This window comes from Protopterus annectens, chromosome 9.part0 (genome assembly GCF_019279795.1).
Source record: "Protopterus annectens isolate FY-2018-M chromosome 9.part0, PAN1.0, whole genome shotgun sequence".
In the NCBI taxonomy this organism is placed as follows: Eukaryota; Metazoa; Chordata; order Ceratodontiformes; family Protopteridae; genus Protopterus; species Protopterus annectens.
Genome location: NC_056743.1, coordinates 14884037 through 14901750, shown reverse-complemented (window position 1 = coordinate 14901750; position 17714 = coordinate 14884037). Strand labels below are relative to the sequence as shown.

General features: G+C 38.4%; 1 protein-coding gene across 1 annotated transcript in view; it reads left to right on the top strand.

Moving 5' to 3' along the window:
• Positions 1 to 17714, top strand: part of F2 (coagulation factor II, thrombin) — a 1266023-nt gene that overhangs the window by 814061 nt on the left and 434248 nt on the right. Inside the window, exon 10 of the mRNA XM_044082527.1 lies at positions 15158 to 15325. Coding sequence (XP_043938462.1) covers positions 15158 to 15325 — 168 coding nt within the window. The remainder of the gene's footprint in view (positions 1 to 15157; positions 15326 to 17714) is intronic.

Below are 17714 nucleotides of genomic sequence, written 5' to 3'. Positions count from 1 at the left end.
ATGAAACAAGCTTGTTACTTCGAGAATAAAAGTCTTGTACATTACGAGGGCAGATAAGGGAACTGGTATTGTCCTGATGAAACAAGCTTGTTACTTCGAGAATAAAAGTCTTGTACATTACGAGGGCAGATTAGGGAACTGGTACTGTCCTGATGAAACAAGCGTGTTACTACGAGAATAAAAGTCTGCATATTATGAGGGCAGATAAGGGAACTGGTACTTTCCTGATGAAACAACCTCATTACTTCAAGAATAAGAATAAAAGTCTGCACATTACGAGGGCAGGTAAGGGAATTGGTATTGTCCTGATGAAACAAGCTCGTTACTTCGAGAATAGAAGTCTGCACATTACGAGGGCAGATAAGGGAACTGGCACTGTCTGGATGAAACAAGCTTGTTACTTCGAGAATAAAAGTCTGCACATTATGAGGGCAGATAAGGTAACTGGTATTGTCCTGATGAAACAAGCTTGTTACTTCGAGAATAAAAGTCTTGTACATTACGAGGGCAGATAAGGGAACTGGTATTGTCCTGATGAAACAAGCTTGTTACTTCGAGAATAAAAGTCTGCACATTATGAGGGCAGATAAGTGAACTGGTATTGTCCTGATGAAACAAGCTTGTTACTTCAAGAATAAAAGTCTGCATATTATGAGGGCAGATGAGGAAATTGGTACTTTCCTGATGAAACAACCTCGTTACTTCAAGAATAACAGTAAAAGTCTGCACATTATGAGGGCAGATTAGGGAACTGGTACTGTCCTGATGAAACAAGCTTGTTACTTCGAGAATAAAAGTCTGCATATTATGAGGGCAGATGAGGAAATTGGTACTTTCCTGATGAAACAACCTCGTTACTTCAAGAATAACAATAAAAGTCTGCACATTATGAGGGCAGATAAGGGAACTGGTATTGTCCTGATGAAACAAGCTTGTTACTTCGAGAATAAAAGTCTGCACATTATGAGGGCAGATAAGGGAACTGGTACTGTCCTGATGAAACAAGTTTGTTACTTTGAGAATAAAAGTCTGCACATTATGAGGGCAGATAAGGTAACTGGTACTGTCCTGTTGAAACAAGCTTGTTACTTCGAGAGTAAAAGTCTGCACATTACGAGGGCAGATAAGGGAACTGGTATTGTCCTGATGAAACAAGCTCTTTACTTCCGAGAATAAAAGTCTGCACATTATGAAGGCAGATAAGGGAACTGGTATTGTCCTGATGAAACAAGCTTGTTACTTCGTGAATAAAAGTCTGCACATTACGAGGGCAGATAAGGAAACTGGTATTGTCCTGATGAAACAAGCTTGTTACTTCATGAATAAAAGTCTGCACATTACGAGGGCAGGTAAGGGAACTGGTATTGTCCTGATGAAACAAGCTCTTTACTTCCGAGAATAAAAGTCTGCACATTATGAAGGCAGATAAGGGAACTGGTATTGTCCTGATGAAACAAGCTTGTTACTTTGAGAATAAAAGTCTGCACATTATGAGGGCAGATAAGGTAACTGGTACTGTCCTGTTGAAACAAGCTTGTTACTTCGAGAGTAAAAGTCTGTACATTACGAGGGCAGATAAGGGAACTGGTATTGTCCTGATGAAACAAGCTTGTTACTTCGAGAATAAAAGTCTGCACATTACGAGGGCAGATAAGGGAACTGGTATTGTCCTGATGAAACAAGCTTGTTACTTCAAGAATAAAAGTCTGCATATTATGAGGGCAGATGAGGAAATTGGTACTTTCCTGATGAAACAACCTCGTTACTTCAAGAATAACAGTAAAAGTCTGCACATTATGAGGGCAGATTAGGGAACTGGTACTGTCCTGATGAAACAAGCTTGTTACTTCGAGAATAAAAGTCTGCATATTATGAGGGCAGATGAGGAAATTGGTACTTTCCTGATGAAACAACCTCGTTACTTCAAGAATAACAATAAAAGTCTGCACATTATGAGGGCAGATAAGGGAACTGGTATTGTCCTGATGAAACAAGCTTGTTACTTCGAGAATAAAAGTCTGCACATTATGAGGGCAGATAAGGGAACTGGTATTGTCCTGATGAAACAAGCTTGTTACTTCGAGAATAAAAGTCTGCACATTATTAGGGTAGATAAAGGAACTTGTATTGTCCTGATGAAACAAGCTTGTTACTTTGATAATAAAAGTCTGCACATTATGACGGCAGATAAGGGAACTGGTATTGTCCTGATGAAACAATCTCGTTACTTCAAGAATAAAAGTCTGCACATTATGAGGGCAGATAAAGGAACTGGTACTATCCTGAGGAGACAAGCTGGTTACTTTGAGAATAAAAGTCTGCAAATTAAGAGGGCAGATAAGGGAACTGGTATTGTCCTGATGAAACAAGCTTGTTACTTTGACAATAAAAGTCTGCACATTATGACGGCAGATAAGGGAACTGGTATTGTCCTGATGAAACAAGCTTGTTACTTCGGGAATAAAAGTCTGCATATTATGAGGGCAGATAAGGGAACAGGTTCTTTCCTGATGAAACAACCTCATTACTTCAAGAATAAGAATAAAAGTCTGCACATTACGAGGCCAGATAAGGGAACTGGCACTGTCTGGATGAAACAAGCTTGTTACTTTGAGAATAAAAGTATAAAAGTCTGCACATTATAAGGGCAGATAAGGGAACTGGTATTGTCTTAATGAAACAAGCTTGTTACTTCGAGAATAAAAGTCTGCACATTACGAGGGCAGATAAGGGAACTGGTATTGTCCTGATGAAACAAGCTTGTTACTTTGAGAATAAAAGTCTGCACATTATGAGGGCAGATAAGGGAACTGGTATTGTCCTGATGAAACAAGCTTGTTACTTCGAGAATAAAAGTCTGCACATTATGAGGGCAGATAAGGGAACTGGTATTGTCCTGATGAAACAAGCTTGTTACTTCGAGAATAAAAGTCTGCACATTATGACGGCAGATAAGGGAACTGTTATTGTCCTGATGAAACAAGCTTGTTACTTCCGAGAATAAAAGTCTGCACATTATGAGGGCAGGTAAGTGAACTGGTATTGTCCTGATGAAACAAGCTTGTTACTTCGAGAATAAAAGTCTGCACATTATGAGGGCAGATAAGGGAACTGGTATTGTCCTGATGAAACAAGCTCTTTACTTCCGAGAATAAAAGTCTGCACATTATGAAGGCAGATAAGGGAACTGGTATTGTCCTGATGAAACAAGCTTGCTACTTCGAGAATAAAAGTCTGCACATTATGAGGGCAGATAAGTGAACTGGTACTGTCCTGATGAAACAAGCTTGTTACTTCGAGAATAAAAGTCTGCACATTATGAGGGCAGATAAGGGAACTGGTATTGTCCTGAGGAAACATGCTGGTTACTTCGAGAATAAAAGTCTGCACATTATGATGGCAGATAAGGGAACTGGTATTGTCCTGATGAAACAAGCTTATTACTTCGAGAATAAAAGTCTGCACATTATGAGGGCAGATAAGTGAACTGGTACTGTCCTGATGAAACAAGCTTGTTACTTTGAGAATAAAAGTCTGCACATTATGAGGGCAGATAAGTGAACTGGTACTGTCCTGATGAAACAAGCTTGTTACTTCGAGAATAAAAGTCTGCACATTATGAGGGCAGATAAGGGAACTGGTATTGTCCTGAGGAAACATGCTGGTTACTTCGAGAATAAAAGTCTGCACATTATGACGGCAGATAAGGGAACTGGTATTGTCCTGATGAAACAAGCTTGTTACTTCGAGAATAAAAGTCTGCACATTATGAGGGCAGATAAAGGAACTGGTATTGTCCTGATGAAACAAGCTTGTTACTTCAAGAGTAAAAGTCTGCATATTATGAGGGCAGATGAGGAAATTGGTACTTTCCTGATGAAACAACCTCATTACTTCAAGAATAACAGTAAAAGTCTGCACATTATGAGGGCAGATTAGGGAACTGGTACTGTCCTGATGAAACAAGCTTGTTACTTCGAGAATAAAAGTCTGCATATTATGAGGGCAGATGAGGAAATTGGTACTTTCCTGATGAAACAACCTCGTTACTTCAAGAATAACAATAAAAGTCTGCACATTATGAGGGCAGATAAGGGAATTGGTACTGTCCTGATGAAACAAGCTTGTTACTTTGAGAATAAAAGTCTGCACATTACGAGGGCAGATAAGGGAACTGGTATTGTCCTGATGAAACAAGCTTGTTACTTCGAGAATAAAAGTCTGCACATTATGAGGGCAGATAAGGGAACTGGTATTGCCTTGATGAAACAAGCTCGTTACTTCGAGAATAAAAGTCTGCACATTATGAGGGCAGATAAGGGAACTGGTACTGTCCTGATGAAACAAGCTTGTTACTTTGAGAATAAAAGTCTGCATATTATGAGGGCAGATGAGGAAATTGGTACTTTCCTGATGAAACAACCTCGTTACTTCAAGAATAACAATAAAAGTCTGCACATTATGAGGGCAGATAAGGGAATTGGTACTGTCCTGATGAAACAAGCTTGTTACTTTGAGAATAAAAGTCTGCACATTACGAGGGCAGATAAGGGAACTGGTATTGTCCTGATGAAACAAGCTTGTTACTTTGAGAATAAAAGTCTGCACATTACGAGGGCAGATAAGGGAACTGGTATTGTCCTGATGAAACAAGCTTGTTACTTCGAGAATAAAAGTCTGCACATTATGAGGGCAGATAAGGGAACTGGTATTGCCTTGATGAAACAAGCTTGTTACTTCGAGAATAAAAGTCTCCACATTACGAGGGCAGATAAGGGAACTGGTAAACTGGTATTGTCCTGATGAAACAAGCTTGTTACTTTGACAATGAAAGTCTGCACATTATGAGGGCAGATAAGGGAACCGGTACTGTCCTGATGAAACAAGCTCGTTACTTCAAGAATAAAAGTCTGCACATTATGAGGGCAGATAAGGGAATTGGTATTGTCCCGATGAAACAAGCTCTTTACTTCCGAGAATAAAAGTCTGCACATTATGAGGGCAGATAAGGGAACTGGTATTGTCCTGATGAAACAAGCTTGTTACTTGAGAATAAATGTCTGCACATTATGAGGGCAGATAAGGGAACTGGTATTGTCGTTATGAAACAAGCTCTTTACTTCAGTAAACGTGAGGCAGACCTCGTTAATAATGAGTGCTACAAAGTTGTGGACCTTAAAACAGTCTCATGTAACTTTGCTAGCATCGATAAACTGCTTAAAACAATGGAAAGTGACCGTTTGATTGCTTTTGATGATTTTCAATTTGTTTGTGCCTTTCCCTAGTCTCGAGAAGTTTTCCCGTATTCCGAAAGTGCATAAGGATGCCACTGATGCTCTGTTTACACACATTGTGCCTAACAAAAGGACTAAATGGAAAATATTTCTGAGTTCATTGATTCCCTTTTGAACCTGATAGTCCATACCACACCATTAAAGGACTCCTGGGCATTTTTAAATTATCTATTTCTTCATCAGCCTGCTACAGCTGATAGGATGTTAGTTAACGCTAGATATTCAATCCCTCTGTACAAACATTCCACATACTGAGAGACTGTGATATTTAAGATCACTTCTGGTTAAACAGTCTGCTTTTCCCACTGATAGGATTGACACTGTTTGCACTTTGATTTCTAAGGTGCTTCAGGGTAACTTTTTCTACTTTAATGGAGTTATTTATCAGCAGATAAAGGGAGTGGTTGTGGGCTCAAAAATGGCCGTTGCATATGCCAGTTTTGTTCTCACTGCATGGGAAACAAACACACTTGTTCATCTACCTGAGTTTCAACATACCAGACTATGCAGATGTTAAATTGATGATATATTTTTTTGCGTAGCAAAGTTCACAGCAAGACCTAGACTCTATCATTCACTCCCTATCCCACAGCATTCCGTTTCTGAATTTCAAAATCTCAGGCTGTGGCTCCGTAGTACACTTCTTGGATGGGGAAATCACTCTTGACACTAACTCATTGTTTTGACATTCCATTATTTTCTGGAAGAAGACATACTGTAAAAATTGTTTGGATTTCAACAGTCAGTATCTACTTTTCATGAAGAGAAATATTGCAAGGGAACAGTTCATTAGATATTCCCACATTATTAGCAGTGAGGATAATTTCTACAAAGAGCCAGTTCCTGAATAGCTTGTTTATGAATAGAAATTACCGTAAGCATCTACTTGATAGAATTTTCACTGAAGTTAATGAATCACGGAAGACAAAATTCAGACCAGTACTTACGCTTGGTTTACTGAAAACATCCAACCAACAAGCAATTTTGGACCGAACCCCTCAAACACCCAATCACAATAATACTATGAAACAACCCCCCCCCCCACCATAACCTATAAAGCCAGCAGCTTGGAACATACCCTTAGCTTCCCACTTCCTATTTGTTTGGACTTTAAACCAATACAAGACATTATTTGCAGGAACTGAGGAATTATCATAGCAGCAAGGATATCGCAGTAGTTCTGGGAGATGTACCTGCTTTATCTCACAGAAGAACAAAGTTCCTGTGCATTTCTTTTGAACATTCAGATAAACCTGTTTTGCTTGAACAAAACAGTAAATGCCTATAAAACACCAAGCATGTTTCCCTGCGGCTCTTGTACCATTTGCAATTGCTTTCACAAAGGTGCAGACTTTGTTTTCCAACATTGTAATTTTACAATTATTCACTACAGATATTGTGATTGCCATAGCTCAAATGTTGTTTATGCAGGAATATGTGACACTTTTAGTAGTTTCAGTAGTTTCTGCATTGGTGAAACTTCTCGGAAACTTTCCAACAGAATGAAAGAACATTGTGGAGCTGTCCGCAACAAACACTTGAAAAACGCATTAGGTAAGCACAGTTTGTACTGTACAGGGTTCAGAAAATTTAAATTCATAGTGTTAGAACAGGTTGATGTTTTCTATGGGACATCTTATTAGAAGTGCATGACCTGAAGTGGCAGTTACTTCTAAATGTTAACACAATATTAAATGTGCACTACGCTGGCTTAGGTGACCTCTTAGCTACTTTCCTGCCTTTGATCTCTATTTTACTTGCTTGTTTAGGGTTTGTGTGAATTTTGTCTTCACCTGCTTGATTGACTGTACTTTTATTACCCTTGATTATATTCACGCATAGGTAGCAGTTTGTATTTTCTTTTATAGCAAGAACACAAAACTTTCTTACTGATGGTTTATATTATACCAAAAACAGTATATATTGACCTTATCATTGCATATGTTTCATTACAAAGCTTTTCTGAAGAAGTTCTTGCTACAAATAAAGAACGAAAGTGGTCAGGACTGGTTCTGCTTTGTATGTCTTGCCTGTTAAAAGATGTTTGATTTGCATTATTTTTACATATGTGTGTATATATGGCTCTACTTTGTTTCATTGAAAGCTCATTTCACTGAATTTAAATTCACCCTGACCAAATCGCTGAAAAATCAAATTGCTGAAAACTAATTTCACAGAATCTCATTTCACTGAAGTGAAATACTGGCACTGTGTAGAGTACTGTAAGGCAACTAAAAGATATATGCCCTTTCCCCCACTGTAGTGTGATCCTGAAGTTAGTATATATAGATAGGGGGTGTGGGGAGCGTAGGATGCATAGACTGCTACTTAGTTAGGGTATATATTGTCTTCTGGAAAGAGTTAGTCATTGGTGTTGTAAGTGTGTATGTCTGTGGTTTAAAATGTATTGTTTTGAAGCTTTCGGTGAAATATAATATAAAACCAAACAAGGTGGAGGTCTACCCCTCACACCCCCCCCCCTCTGCAGTTCTGTCCTTTGTGGGAAGAGGAGGGCTTAAAAGTGGCAAATGTGTTGATACTTCACAAGAAGAAAATATTTTCTGGCTTTTCTCTAAATGTCACAGAAATCTTTGATGCTGCATTAAGTTATCTTAACACATACACTATTATAAATAGCCAAGATTTAAAGCTTATGAACATATGTATGATGTTAATAGGAAGAAGGAAACCAATGCCCTTTATCGACATACACTTTTTTGTAAGGAAGCTAATTTTATGTTTTGGATTTTGGAAACAATACCTAGGAACAACAGAGAGGGGGGGATTGGGAGAATCAGCTCAGTTACAGAGAATTAATTTGGCAACTGAGACTGGATTCCAATACACCCCCAGGGATGAATGACCATGTGTCTCTTTTACCTGCCCTAAAATTAAGGGCAAATAAAATAAAACAAATTAAAAATAAGAATAAAAAATAAAAAATATAACATAACAAGAATCATACTTATGAATGAAAATTAATAACACTTGAATTTCATTCAATACTTCATTACCAATTATTTTTGTCTATTTATCCAATCTGACCATTTGCACAACATCATATACAGTTTTGGACTTAGTTATTATTATTTTATATATATACATATATATATATATATATATATATATATATATATATATATATATATTTTTTTTTTTTACATTTTATACTGAGCACATGTATGTTTTTTACCTAAATGGAGTTATACTGTATATATATATATATATATATATATATATATATATATATATATATATATACATATGGATCTACCTGACATGGTTGACAGTTCATATGGTCGACAGCTTATTTGGTCGACAGTTCATTTGATCGACAAGCATTTTAGGTGGGGCTTTGCCCACACCCCCTAACTATATATATCAACTCCAGGGTTGCACAACATTGGGGAAGGGGGCAAATCAGCTTGTCGACCAAATGAACTGTCTACCAAATGAGTGTCGATTATATGAACTGTCGACCATGTCAGGTAGATCCATATATATATATATATATATATATATATATATATATATATATATATATATATATATAGTCCTAATTCTATAAGGGTTTATATACTGGTGCTCATGTTTTTCAATCAATATTCATATAATTTTATTGAGATTATTAATTTTATTGTGATTTATTATTTTTAATATATATTTTTACATCATTATATTATGATATTAAATATACTTAATTGTATTTATTATAATTATCAGATGTTTCAATTACTTATTTAATATTCACTATACATATTTATACTTACGAGTACTAATTATTTATTTATTTATTTATTTAATGGAACCATCAGTGCTATTTACTGTTGTTTTTTAAGTCTCCATGACATTTGTTAAACGTAATGATATGTATAAAATCACAGTGGTCTGTTTCTTTAAAATGCTGCTCTCTGATTAACGGGTTCAAATTGAACGTAATTAAATCAAATGGTATAAAATGTTAGACAAGAAAAGTGGTAGTTTATTCTGATGACATTTCCTGCATTGGAAATGAAAGCGAATTTTAACTCTACTTGTATCGCTAAAGCGGAATTTTAACTTCATTTGTATCGCTAATAAACTTTGCATGTGTTTTGAACTACCTGTGGATTGCAGAGTTGTTCGATACTACTACTACTACTATTATTCTGGTTACTATGATTGTGGGACAGCCTTTATTGGTTCCTGTACAACGGGGGAAATTTTGAAATTATCTTAACACATAAACTATTATAAATAGCCAAGATTTAAAGCTTAGCATTTCAGTAATGTTTATCTGCTTATGTACATTTGTCAGAAGAGGTGACAACTGCCTTTAAACCCATAACTCATCTAACTGCTTTGTTTTGCTATGATAGGGGAGTGTTAAAGTCTCCTCCTGTTTGCAGTAAATCCACAGCCTTCTGTCTTTTTTACAGCAACTGCCATGATCCTGATGTTAGCAAGATTAATTGCCCATCTAAGACTGTCAGAAGTACCTGACGGTGTAAACTGCAGATTTATGTGTATCTACGGTATGTCGTGCAGGTGGTGACAAATTCCTCTGCAAAAGTATGTGAGAAGTTAAGCTTAAATAAAGTAGGCAGTCTTTCCCTTCCTTTGATTCCAAGGCAAGGAAATGTAAGTTTTAAAAATTACAAGCATGTGTCTGGTACCTACACAATACTGGAACCATACTGTATGGAGAAAAGCACCATATGAATTGAGGTAAACTGTAGGAGAGGGTGGAGTTTTCCTTTAAAGGGTGCATGACTGTTGATATGAATTGTATAACGGATTGTAGAAGGAAGATGTTTGCCTCAGAGCAACAATTAGAGGAGACAGAACTCACCCATGCTAAAGGTACAGAATTAGGTTAACAGAGACTCAGATTATGCCACAGTTAAACAGTGCCGGTGAATACTACTGATCCATCTATGTGTGGACCATCTGAGTGCTGAGAAGGAATCACAAGAAAAAGAAAAAGAAAAAAAAATATCCTTGTTTTCCTGATTTTCTGAACTAGAATAGTCCAGTCTTCAGATTTTGCTGATCTCTGGGCTTTGTCTTAGTTCCTGTGCTATCCATATCCTTATTTGGATAAGAGGAAGCTTCTTTGTTCACCAGTGGGAGTGGGGAGCACTGAGCAACCTATTTGTCCCTAGAGGATTGGTTCCAGCCCAGCAACTTGTAGTTTATTGGCCATTTTGGGTCAATTCCTGGCTCTTTTCAACCCCCTGCTATAAAGCCCGCTTTTGCACGCTTTTTCACTTGTAAAAGACTCAACACAGCTCCTCGTGGTGTCCTGCAGAGTTCTACAAGCAGCAGAGAGTGAAAGAGTGACTTTCCTGGATTTATAAGTATTTTTTCTGGCTTTCGCTTAAATTACTGCATCTCTACTGCATTTCGCTTAAAAACCAGCTCTGCATATTGTTTTTACTGTACTTGTGTTGAATTTATACTGTTAGCACTTTAAAAAGTTATTTTTGTTTAATTTAATTGTTAGGCTAACACACTCAAGTGCGCTAGCCATTTTATAGCATTTACTGTTTGTTACTGTATCTTTTTCCCCTTTCTCTGTAAAAAAAAAAGAAAAAAAAAATATCCTTGTTTTTCCGCTATTCTGAACTAGAATAGTCCAGTCTTCAGATTTTGCTGATCTCTGGGCTTTGTCTTAGTTCCTGTGCTATCCATATCCTTATTTGGATAAGAGGAAGCTTCTTTGTTCACCAGTGGGAGTGGGGAGCACTGAGCAACCTATTTGTCCCTAGAGGATTGGTTCCAGCCCAGCAACTTGTAGTTTATTGGCCATTTTGGGTCAATTCCTGGCTCTTTTCAACCCCCTGCTATAAAGCCCGCTGCTCAATGCCAGAAGTCTAAACCTCAAGATGCACGCCCTCGAAGCCCTTTTCAGTATGGAGAACATCAATGTCTGTGCAGTGACTGAAACCTGGTTCAAGGCTCCTGAGAGCACCCCAGCACTATCAGGTTTTACCTCATATCATGCTTTCCAGCCCCAAAACTTGGACCGAAAAACAAAAGGAGGGGGAGTATCCATATTCATCAAAGATACCCACACCTCCAGGTTAGTGGCAACGCACGAAGCATCGGAGACCATCCAGGTGCAACTAACCATAGGCAAAACTGCCTTACAATTTGTAGCATGCTACAGACCACCCTCTCAAACTCAGGAAACCCACACAGCCTTCCTGAAGACACTGGAGAGTATGAATGTTTCTCCAAATACCATCATATTGGGAGACTTCAACTACCCAAACATAGACTGGGAACATTACTCAAGCCCAAACACCCTAGCCCAAAGGTTCCTAGAATTCATAAACTCAAATGCGATGGAACAACTAGTCACCATTCCCACAAGAGGAGACAATATACTAGACCTGATCATCACAAACATGGGGACAAAATGCTCCACACCAGAAGTATATCCCTCATTGGTAAGATCAGACCATAAATTAATCTCACTGGAAATCCACATCCCGCCCCACCCCTGCAAAAAACCACAGTGAAGAACTTCTCAAAAGCAAACTTCACACTTCTTAAGACTGAAGTGGTATCCTTCAAGGTCCCTGGGCCAGTGGAAACCACAACCCACACTGCTGAATCCTTTACAAATGCCTTCTACGGGCACCTTCAAGAATGCATGGATCATGCAATCCCAAATAAAACCAAGACTCATTCCCCCAAAGGCAGGCGCCCGGTCTGGTGGACCCCAGCCATAAACAAACTTTACAACAAAAGGAGGAAGCTACTACATGACAGAGCAAAATCCCTAAATGGGAAGGCATCTCTGATCAGTACTAGCAAAAAACTACGATCACTCATAAAATCATCCAAGGCCAACTTTGAGAGAACAATCACAAAAGACAATCACAAGGCCTTCTTTAGCTATGTTAGAAACCTGGGTGGAAACTCCCAGATATGCTCAGAGTTAGTCCAAAATGACAATAAATACACTGAACCCACTGACATTGCCAACGTTCTGGGAGATAGGTTCAGTGCAAATTTCTCCTCCCCCTCCCCCCCAAAAGGAGAAATAACTATCCCAGCAGAGTGTAGCCTCCCTAACTTCTCAGATGCCCAGGTGAGAGCTGCCCTCTCTAAAGCTAAAAACACAGCATCAATGGGACCGGACGGTGTCCCGGGCTGTGTGCTACATGAACTCCAAGAGGAACTAAACCCAAACATAAGGCTGCTGTTTAATCTTAGCCTTACTACAGGATACGTACCCAAAGAGTGGCGTACGGCAACAGTGGTCCCACTTCACAAAGGCGGTGCTTCTACGGACCCTGGAAATTACCGCCCTATAAGCTTGATGAGCCTGGTCTGCAAAGCTATGGAGAGGATCATTATGGAACTCATAAACAAAGACATTGGGGACCTACAGACAATGGATCCTACCCAATTTGGCTTTGTCAAGGGCAGATCCTGCCTTTTGAACTTGGTCGACTTTTTTGAAACCGTCACTAAGGCCATTGATGAAGGTAAGGCAGTTCACACAGCTTACCTTGACCTTGCAAAAGCCTTTGACACAATACCACACTCGGGCATCATAGACAAACTCACCAGCTTAAATGTAAACCCATATGTCACGAGATGGGTTGCAAACTGGCTCAAGGACAGAACCCACAGCGTCAGAGTTGCTGGAGCTATGTCAGACTCTAAGCCAGTCACAAGTGGTGTCCCACAGGGCTCAGTTCTGGGACCCCTCTTGTTTGGCATTTATTTTTCCGAGGTACAGGCAAACATAGGAGGATTGTGGCTGACAAAGTTCGCAGATGACTGCAAACTGGGTGCCATAATTGATACTCCAGCGGAAACAAACATCCTTCAGAGAGGACTCATAGAAACGGATAATTGGTGCCAGAGCCATGGCCTTAAGCTTAACACCAAAAAATGTATAGTCATACCCTTTGGGAAAAACAAGGTACCCACAAATTACCACATAGGTGGTAATCCATTAATCTGGAAGAGGTAATCAGGGACCTAGGGACCCAGGTTGACAGTAACCTCTCATTTGACACTCACATTGCCAAAGTGGTTAGGAAGACCTTCTATGTTGCCCACCTTATCATGAAGGGTTTCACATCTAGATCAAGAGAGGTCATTGTGCCCCTGTACTCATCTCTTATTAGGCCAATGATTGAGTACAGTGCCCCATTTGGGATGTATCTTACCCGACACATGCAGCAGTTGGAAAGACCCCAAAAGTTCCTCACCAAGAGGATAAAGGGTCTTAAACATATGTCATATGCTGCCCGACTGAAAAAACTCCAGCTCTATTCAGTCGCATACCGCCTACTCAGAGGTGACCTGTGCCTAACGTACAAGGCCATGTCCAATCCGGAATTAATGGACATGCTTCACCTCAAAAAATCCAAATCCATCAGAGCCACAAGAGCAAGAGACTTAAACCTCAACACAGAAATAAATAGGACGTGCTGGAGGGACAGATTCATAACCCAGAGGCTCCCTACACTCTGGAACAGAGTCCCAGTCCATGTTAGGCAGAGCCCCTCACTAACTCTATTCAAGAGAAGTCTTGATGAGTGGATGGGAGATCGTAGGTTTACCCCAGGGGTCATCTCTGTGTCACTACTAGACAGAGGCACAGTAAACTAAACCCTAAATGGGCGTAGTATTCTCATCCTAAGGGGTGGTGAAAGCCACACACACTCTGGCTAGGCTTATAAATGCCCTAGGGCAGATAGCCTAGTACGAACCTATGAACCTATGAACATCTGTCATATTGTCCTTCTCCTGCAGGTTAAGATGGACTTGATGAATTACAGCAATAGGAACCCTTGCAGCAGCTGGAGTTAATGGGCTTCATACTGTGGAAGTTGAAGAGAAGGCTGCAAGTGTTGGGCAAGATTATTTGGTGATGGGAGTACCTCTAATATCTTCAGAATGTTGAAGCATGCTATTTTGGTAAGGGAGTAGATGTGGCGGCCAGCTAGGATGATCCTTTATCATCAGCCTTCACCCACATTTCCTGTCATAGTTATTTGCTTGTTAACATTCAGTGTCCAATTACATCTCCTGTCATATTTATCTGCATGTTAACATTCAGTATCCAATTACATCTCCTGTCACTGTTATTTGCATGTTAACATTCAGTGTCCAATTACATTTCCTGTCATAGTTATTTGCTTAACATTTAGTGTCCAATTACATATCCTGTCATAGTTATCTGAATGTTAACACTCAGTGCCCAATTACATCTCCTGTCATAGTTATTTGCATGTTAACATTCAGTGTCCAATTACATCTCATGTCATATTTATCTGCATGTTAACATTCAGTGTCCAATTACATCTCCTGTCATAGGTGTCTACATGTTAGCACCGTTTGTTTGAATCAAGTATGTACATATTCTTCTCCTGTTTTCTAAGATACACTGAAAGGTAGGTGAGCCATAACTCTAACATGACATTTAATAACTTGAGGAAAGTGAGGCCACTCTTAAAACAATAAGAATGAACAGTTTGGATCCAGTTCAGCCAATAACAGAATGAGTAAACAAGAACAACTTGTCTGACACCCTATCTTCACAGACTGTATTTCAATTAGATTAAAGTATTAGAGAGGGCCCTGATTAGAGAACCATGCCCACTGTTTATTTACAGTGATAAAATGTACTGTGCGCACAACTTGCATTGTATTGATCTTACTTTCAGCCATAATGTTCATGCTACAACTGCCTTGGTTAAAGAAGAGAGTATTTAGATATTTGTACACCTCAGAAGGTATTGCAAGAAGCTGAACACCTAGGCTGCTGAATATGTTTCTTCATAGAAGTTCAGGATCTGCAGTGTCTTGCATGTTGCTTTCTATAGTTACTGACTGATTTCTGTTTTGCACAGGCAGGTGATGCTGTTTCGAAAAAGTCCGCAGGAGCTCCTGTGTGGTGCTAGCCTCCTAAGTGATCAGTGGGTGTTAACAGCCGCACACTGCATTTTTTACCCTCCCTGGGACAAAAACCTCACAACTAATGATATTCTTGTCCGTATTGGAAAACATTTACGTACAAAGTAAGATCCAATTTTTTATCTTCACATATAAATTGTCATTCGACACTCTGTATGAAGTTTGCCATTATTCAAAGTAAAAAAAAAATTCAGCATACTTCTTGTTTTGTCTTGCCACAACAGATGTCCTTACACCTGATACATTTTTACTGTAATATGATCTACTACTTTTACCTACTGACTGCACCCGATGTATACCTGTTGTACTTTTTATTGTAATTTCATCTCCATCCACTGACTGTACTGTATTTTCTCTTGTTTATGTATGTCCAGTCACTGACTGTGCCATTTTTTTCTCTTGTTATAATTGTTACCATAATCTGATCTGTAGCCACTGACTGTACTACATTTACACCTTTTTTATTTGTTACCGTAATTTGATCTCCAGCCACTGACTGTAACATATTTTCTCCTGTTGTATTTGTTACCGTAATATGATCTGTAGCCACTGACTATACCATATTTACATCTGCTATATTTGTTACTATAATTTGATCTCCAGCCACTAACTATAACATATTTTTCTCCTGTTATATTTGTTACCATAATACATATGGACTATACCATATTTACACCTGTTATATTTGTTGCCCTAATATGATCTCTAGCCACTGACTATACCATATTTACACCCGATATATTTGTTGCCCTAATATGGTCTGTAGCCACTGACTATACCATATTTACACCTGTTATATTTGTTGTCCTGATATGATCTATAGCCACTGACTATACCATGTTTACACCTGTTATATTTGTTACCATAAGTTGATCTCCAGCCACTGACTGTACCATATTTTCTCCAGTTATATTTCTTACCATAATTTGATCTTCAGCCACTAACTGTACCATATTTACACCTGTTACATTTGTTACTGTAATTTGATCTCCAGCCACTGACTGTACTACATTTACACCTCTTACATTTGTTACCGTAGTTTGATTTCCAGCCACTGACTGTACCATATTCTCTCCTGTTATATTTGTTACCTTACTATGATCTCTAGGCCCTGACTGTACCATATTCACACCTGTTGTTACTGTGGCCTGACTGCAAAGCTGTAGCTGTTATATGTTGCTGTGATATGTATTGCTTACATTCTCCTCTGCCATTGAGCATGTTTCTTAGATGTGTTAGAATTTATTTTGTTTGTAGAGTATCACATTTACTGTTAATACTTTTTCTATTCATTGCAGGTACTCACCAGTGCCATGAACTTGTAAATGTGTTTGCTGTAACTGTATGCATTTTACTTTGTCAGTCTTGTCTTAGCTAAGGACAAATGTGATAAATGACATATTGAAGTTATGGTTAACACTGTATAAGCATGTATGCATGACTTTCTTCAGATCACATCTAATTACTTCTGAGAAAACCCTGTCTTCTTCTTATGTATATATTTGTATTCTGCTTTTGTGGAAATTGTTTATTTCATGGACTTTTGTTACCAAATCATATTATATCTGGACAGTTTTCACCTCAGCTCTCTGCAGTAAATGGTTCTGCTTATCTGGATTTCATATCAACAATTAAACTTAACAAATAATTGCCACTTCTTACTGCAGATGCATCTTTGTCAGGATTCGACCTTGTATTAGTAGCTGTCATGCTTTCCTGAAGTTTTCTCTGATGACATTTAGGTTATTACAAGCTGCATAAAACAAAAGCATTGGCACTAAAATATCAAATTGCTCTGTACGTGTTAGCCAAACTGCTGTCATATTTTCCCATGCTTAAAATTTGTTTTTATTTTTATTATTTTTATTTATATGTTTTGGTGATTTGGCTGTCCAGTGGACTAAGTCCTATTTTCATTGCTGGCTGTGGCGGTTTAACACAGAGGATTAACTTTTTGCTCTGTTAACAAGCTTTATTCTGTAGTCATAGGATGGATTTTGTCAGTCTCCATTTGTCTGCAGTAAGACTCTGAGGAAGTCACTTACACACAGTGCTCCTTGACCCCACCCCCTAAAATGGGTATCAGCCGAAATAGACAGCCTAGCTCACAAAATACAAAAAAAGAAAATGATCCCAGGTGTGTGTTTTGACTAGTGGATGCTAACACTTGCTGCCTTGTATACTCTTTTCTCCACCTAAGACAAATTATTCTGCTCTCTTTCACACTGGAATTCAGTTATCACATCATTTGGCTTTGCTGTCTTTCATGGTTATCTGTATTTTCGCATCCTTGAAACATATTTTTTTCAACAATCTTTTCATTGTGCTGATATACTCCATAATATCCACTATTAGAAGACCAATTAAAATAAAATAAAAAAAATTAAGATAACTTGTAACACTGATCTATAGGAAACACTTTTCAAAGTATTGTCAATATCCTTCCTTTTCTACTTAAATTAGCCAGGTTCATAATGAATGTAAGTTACCAGT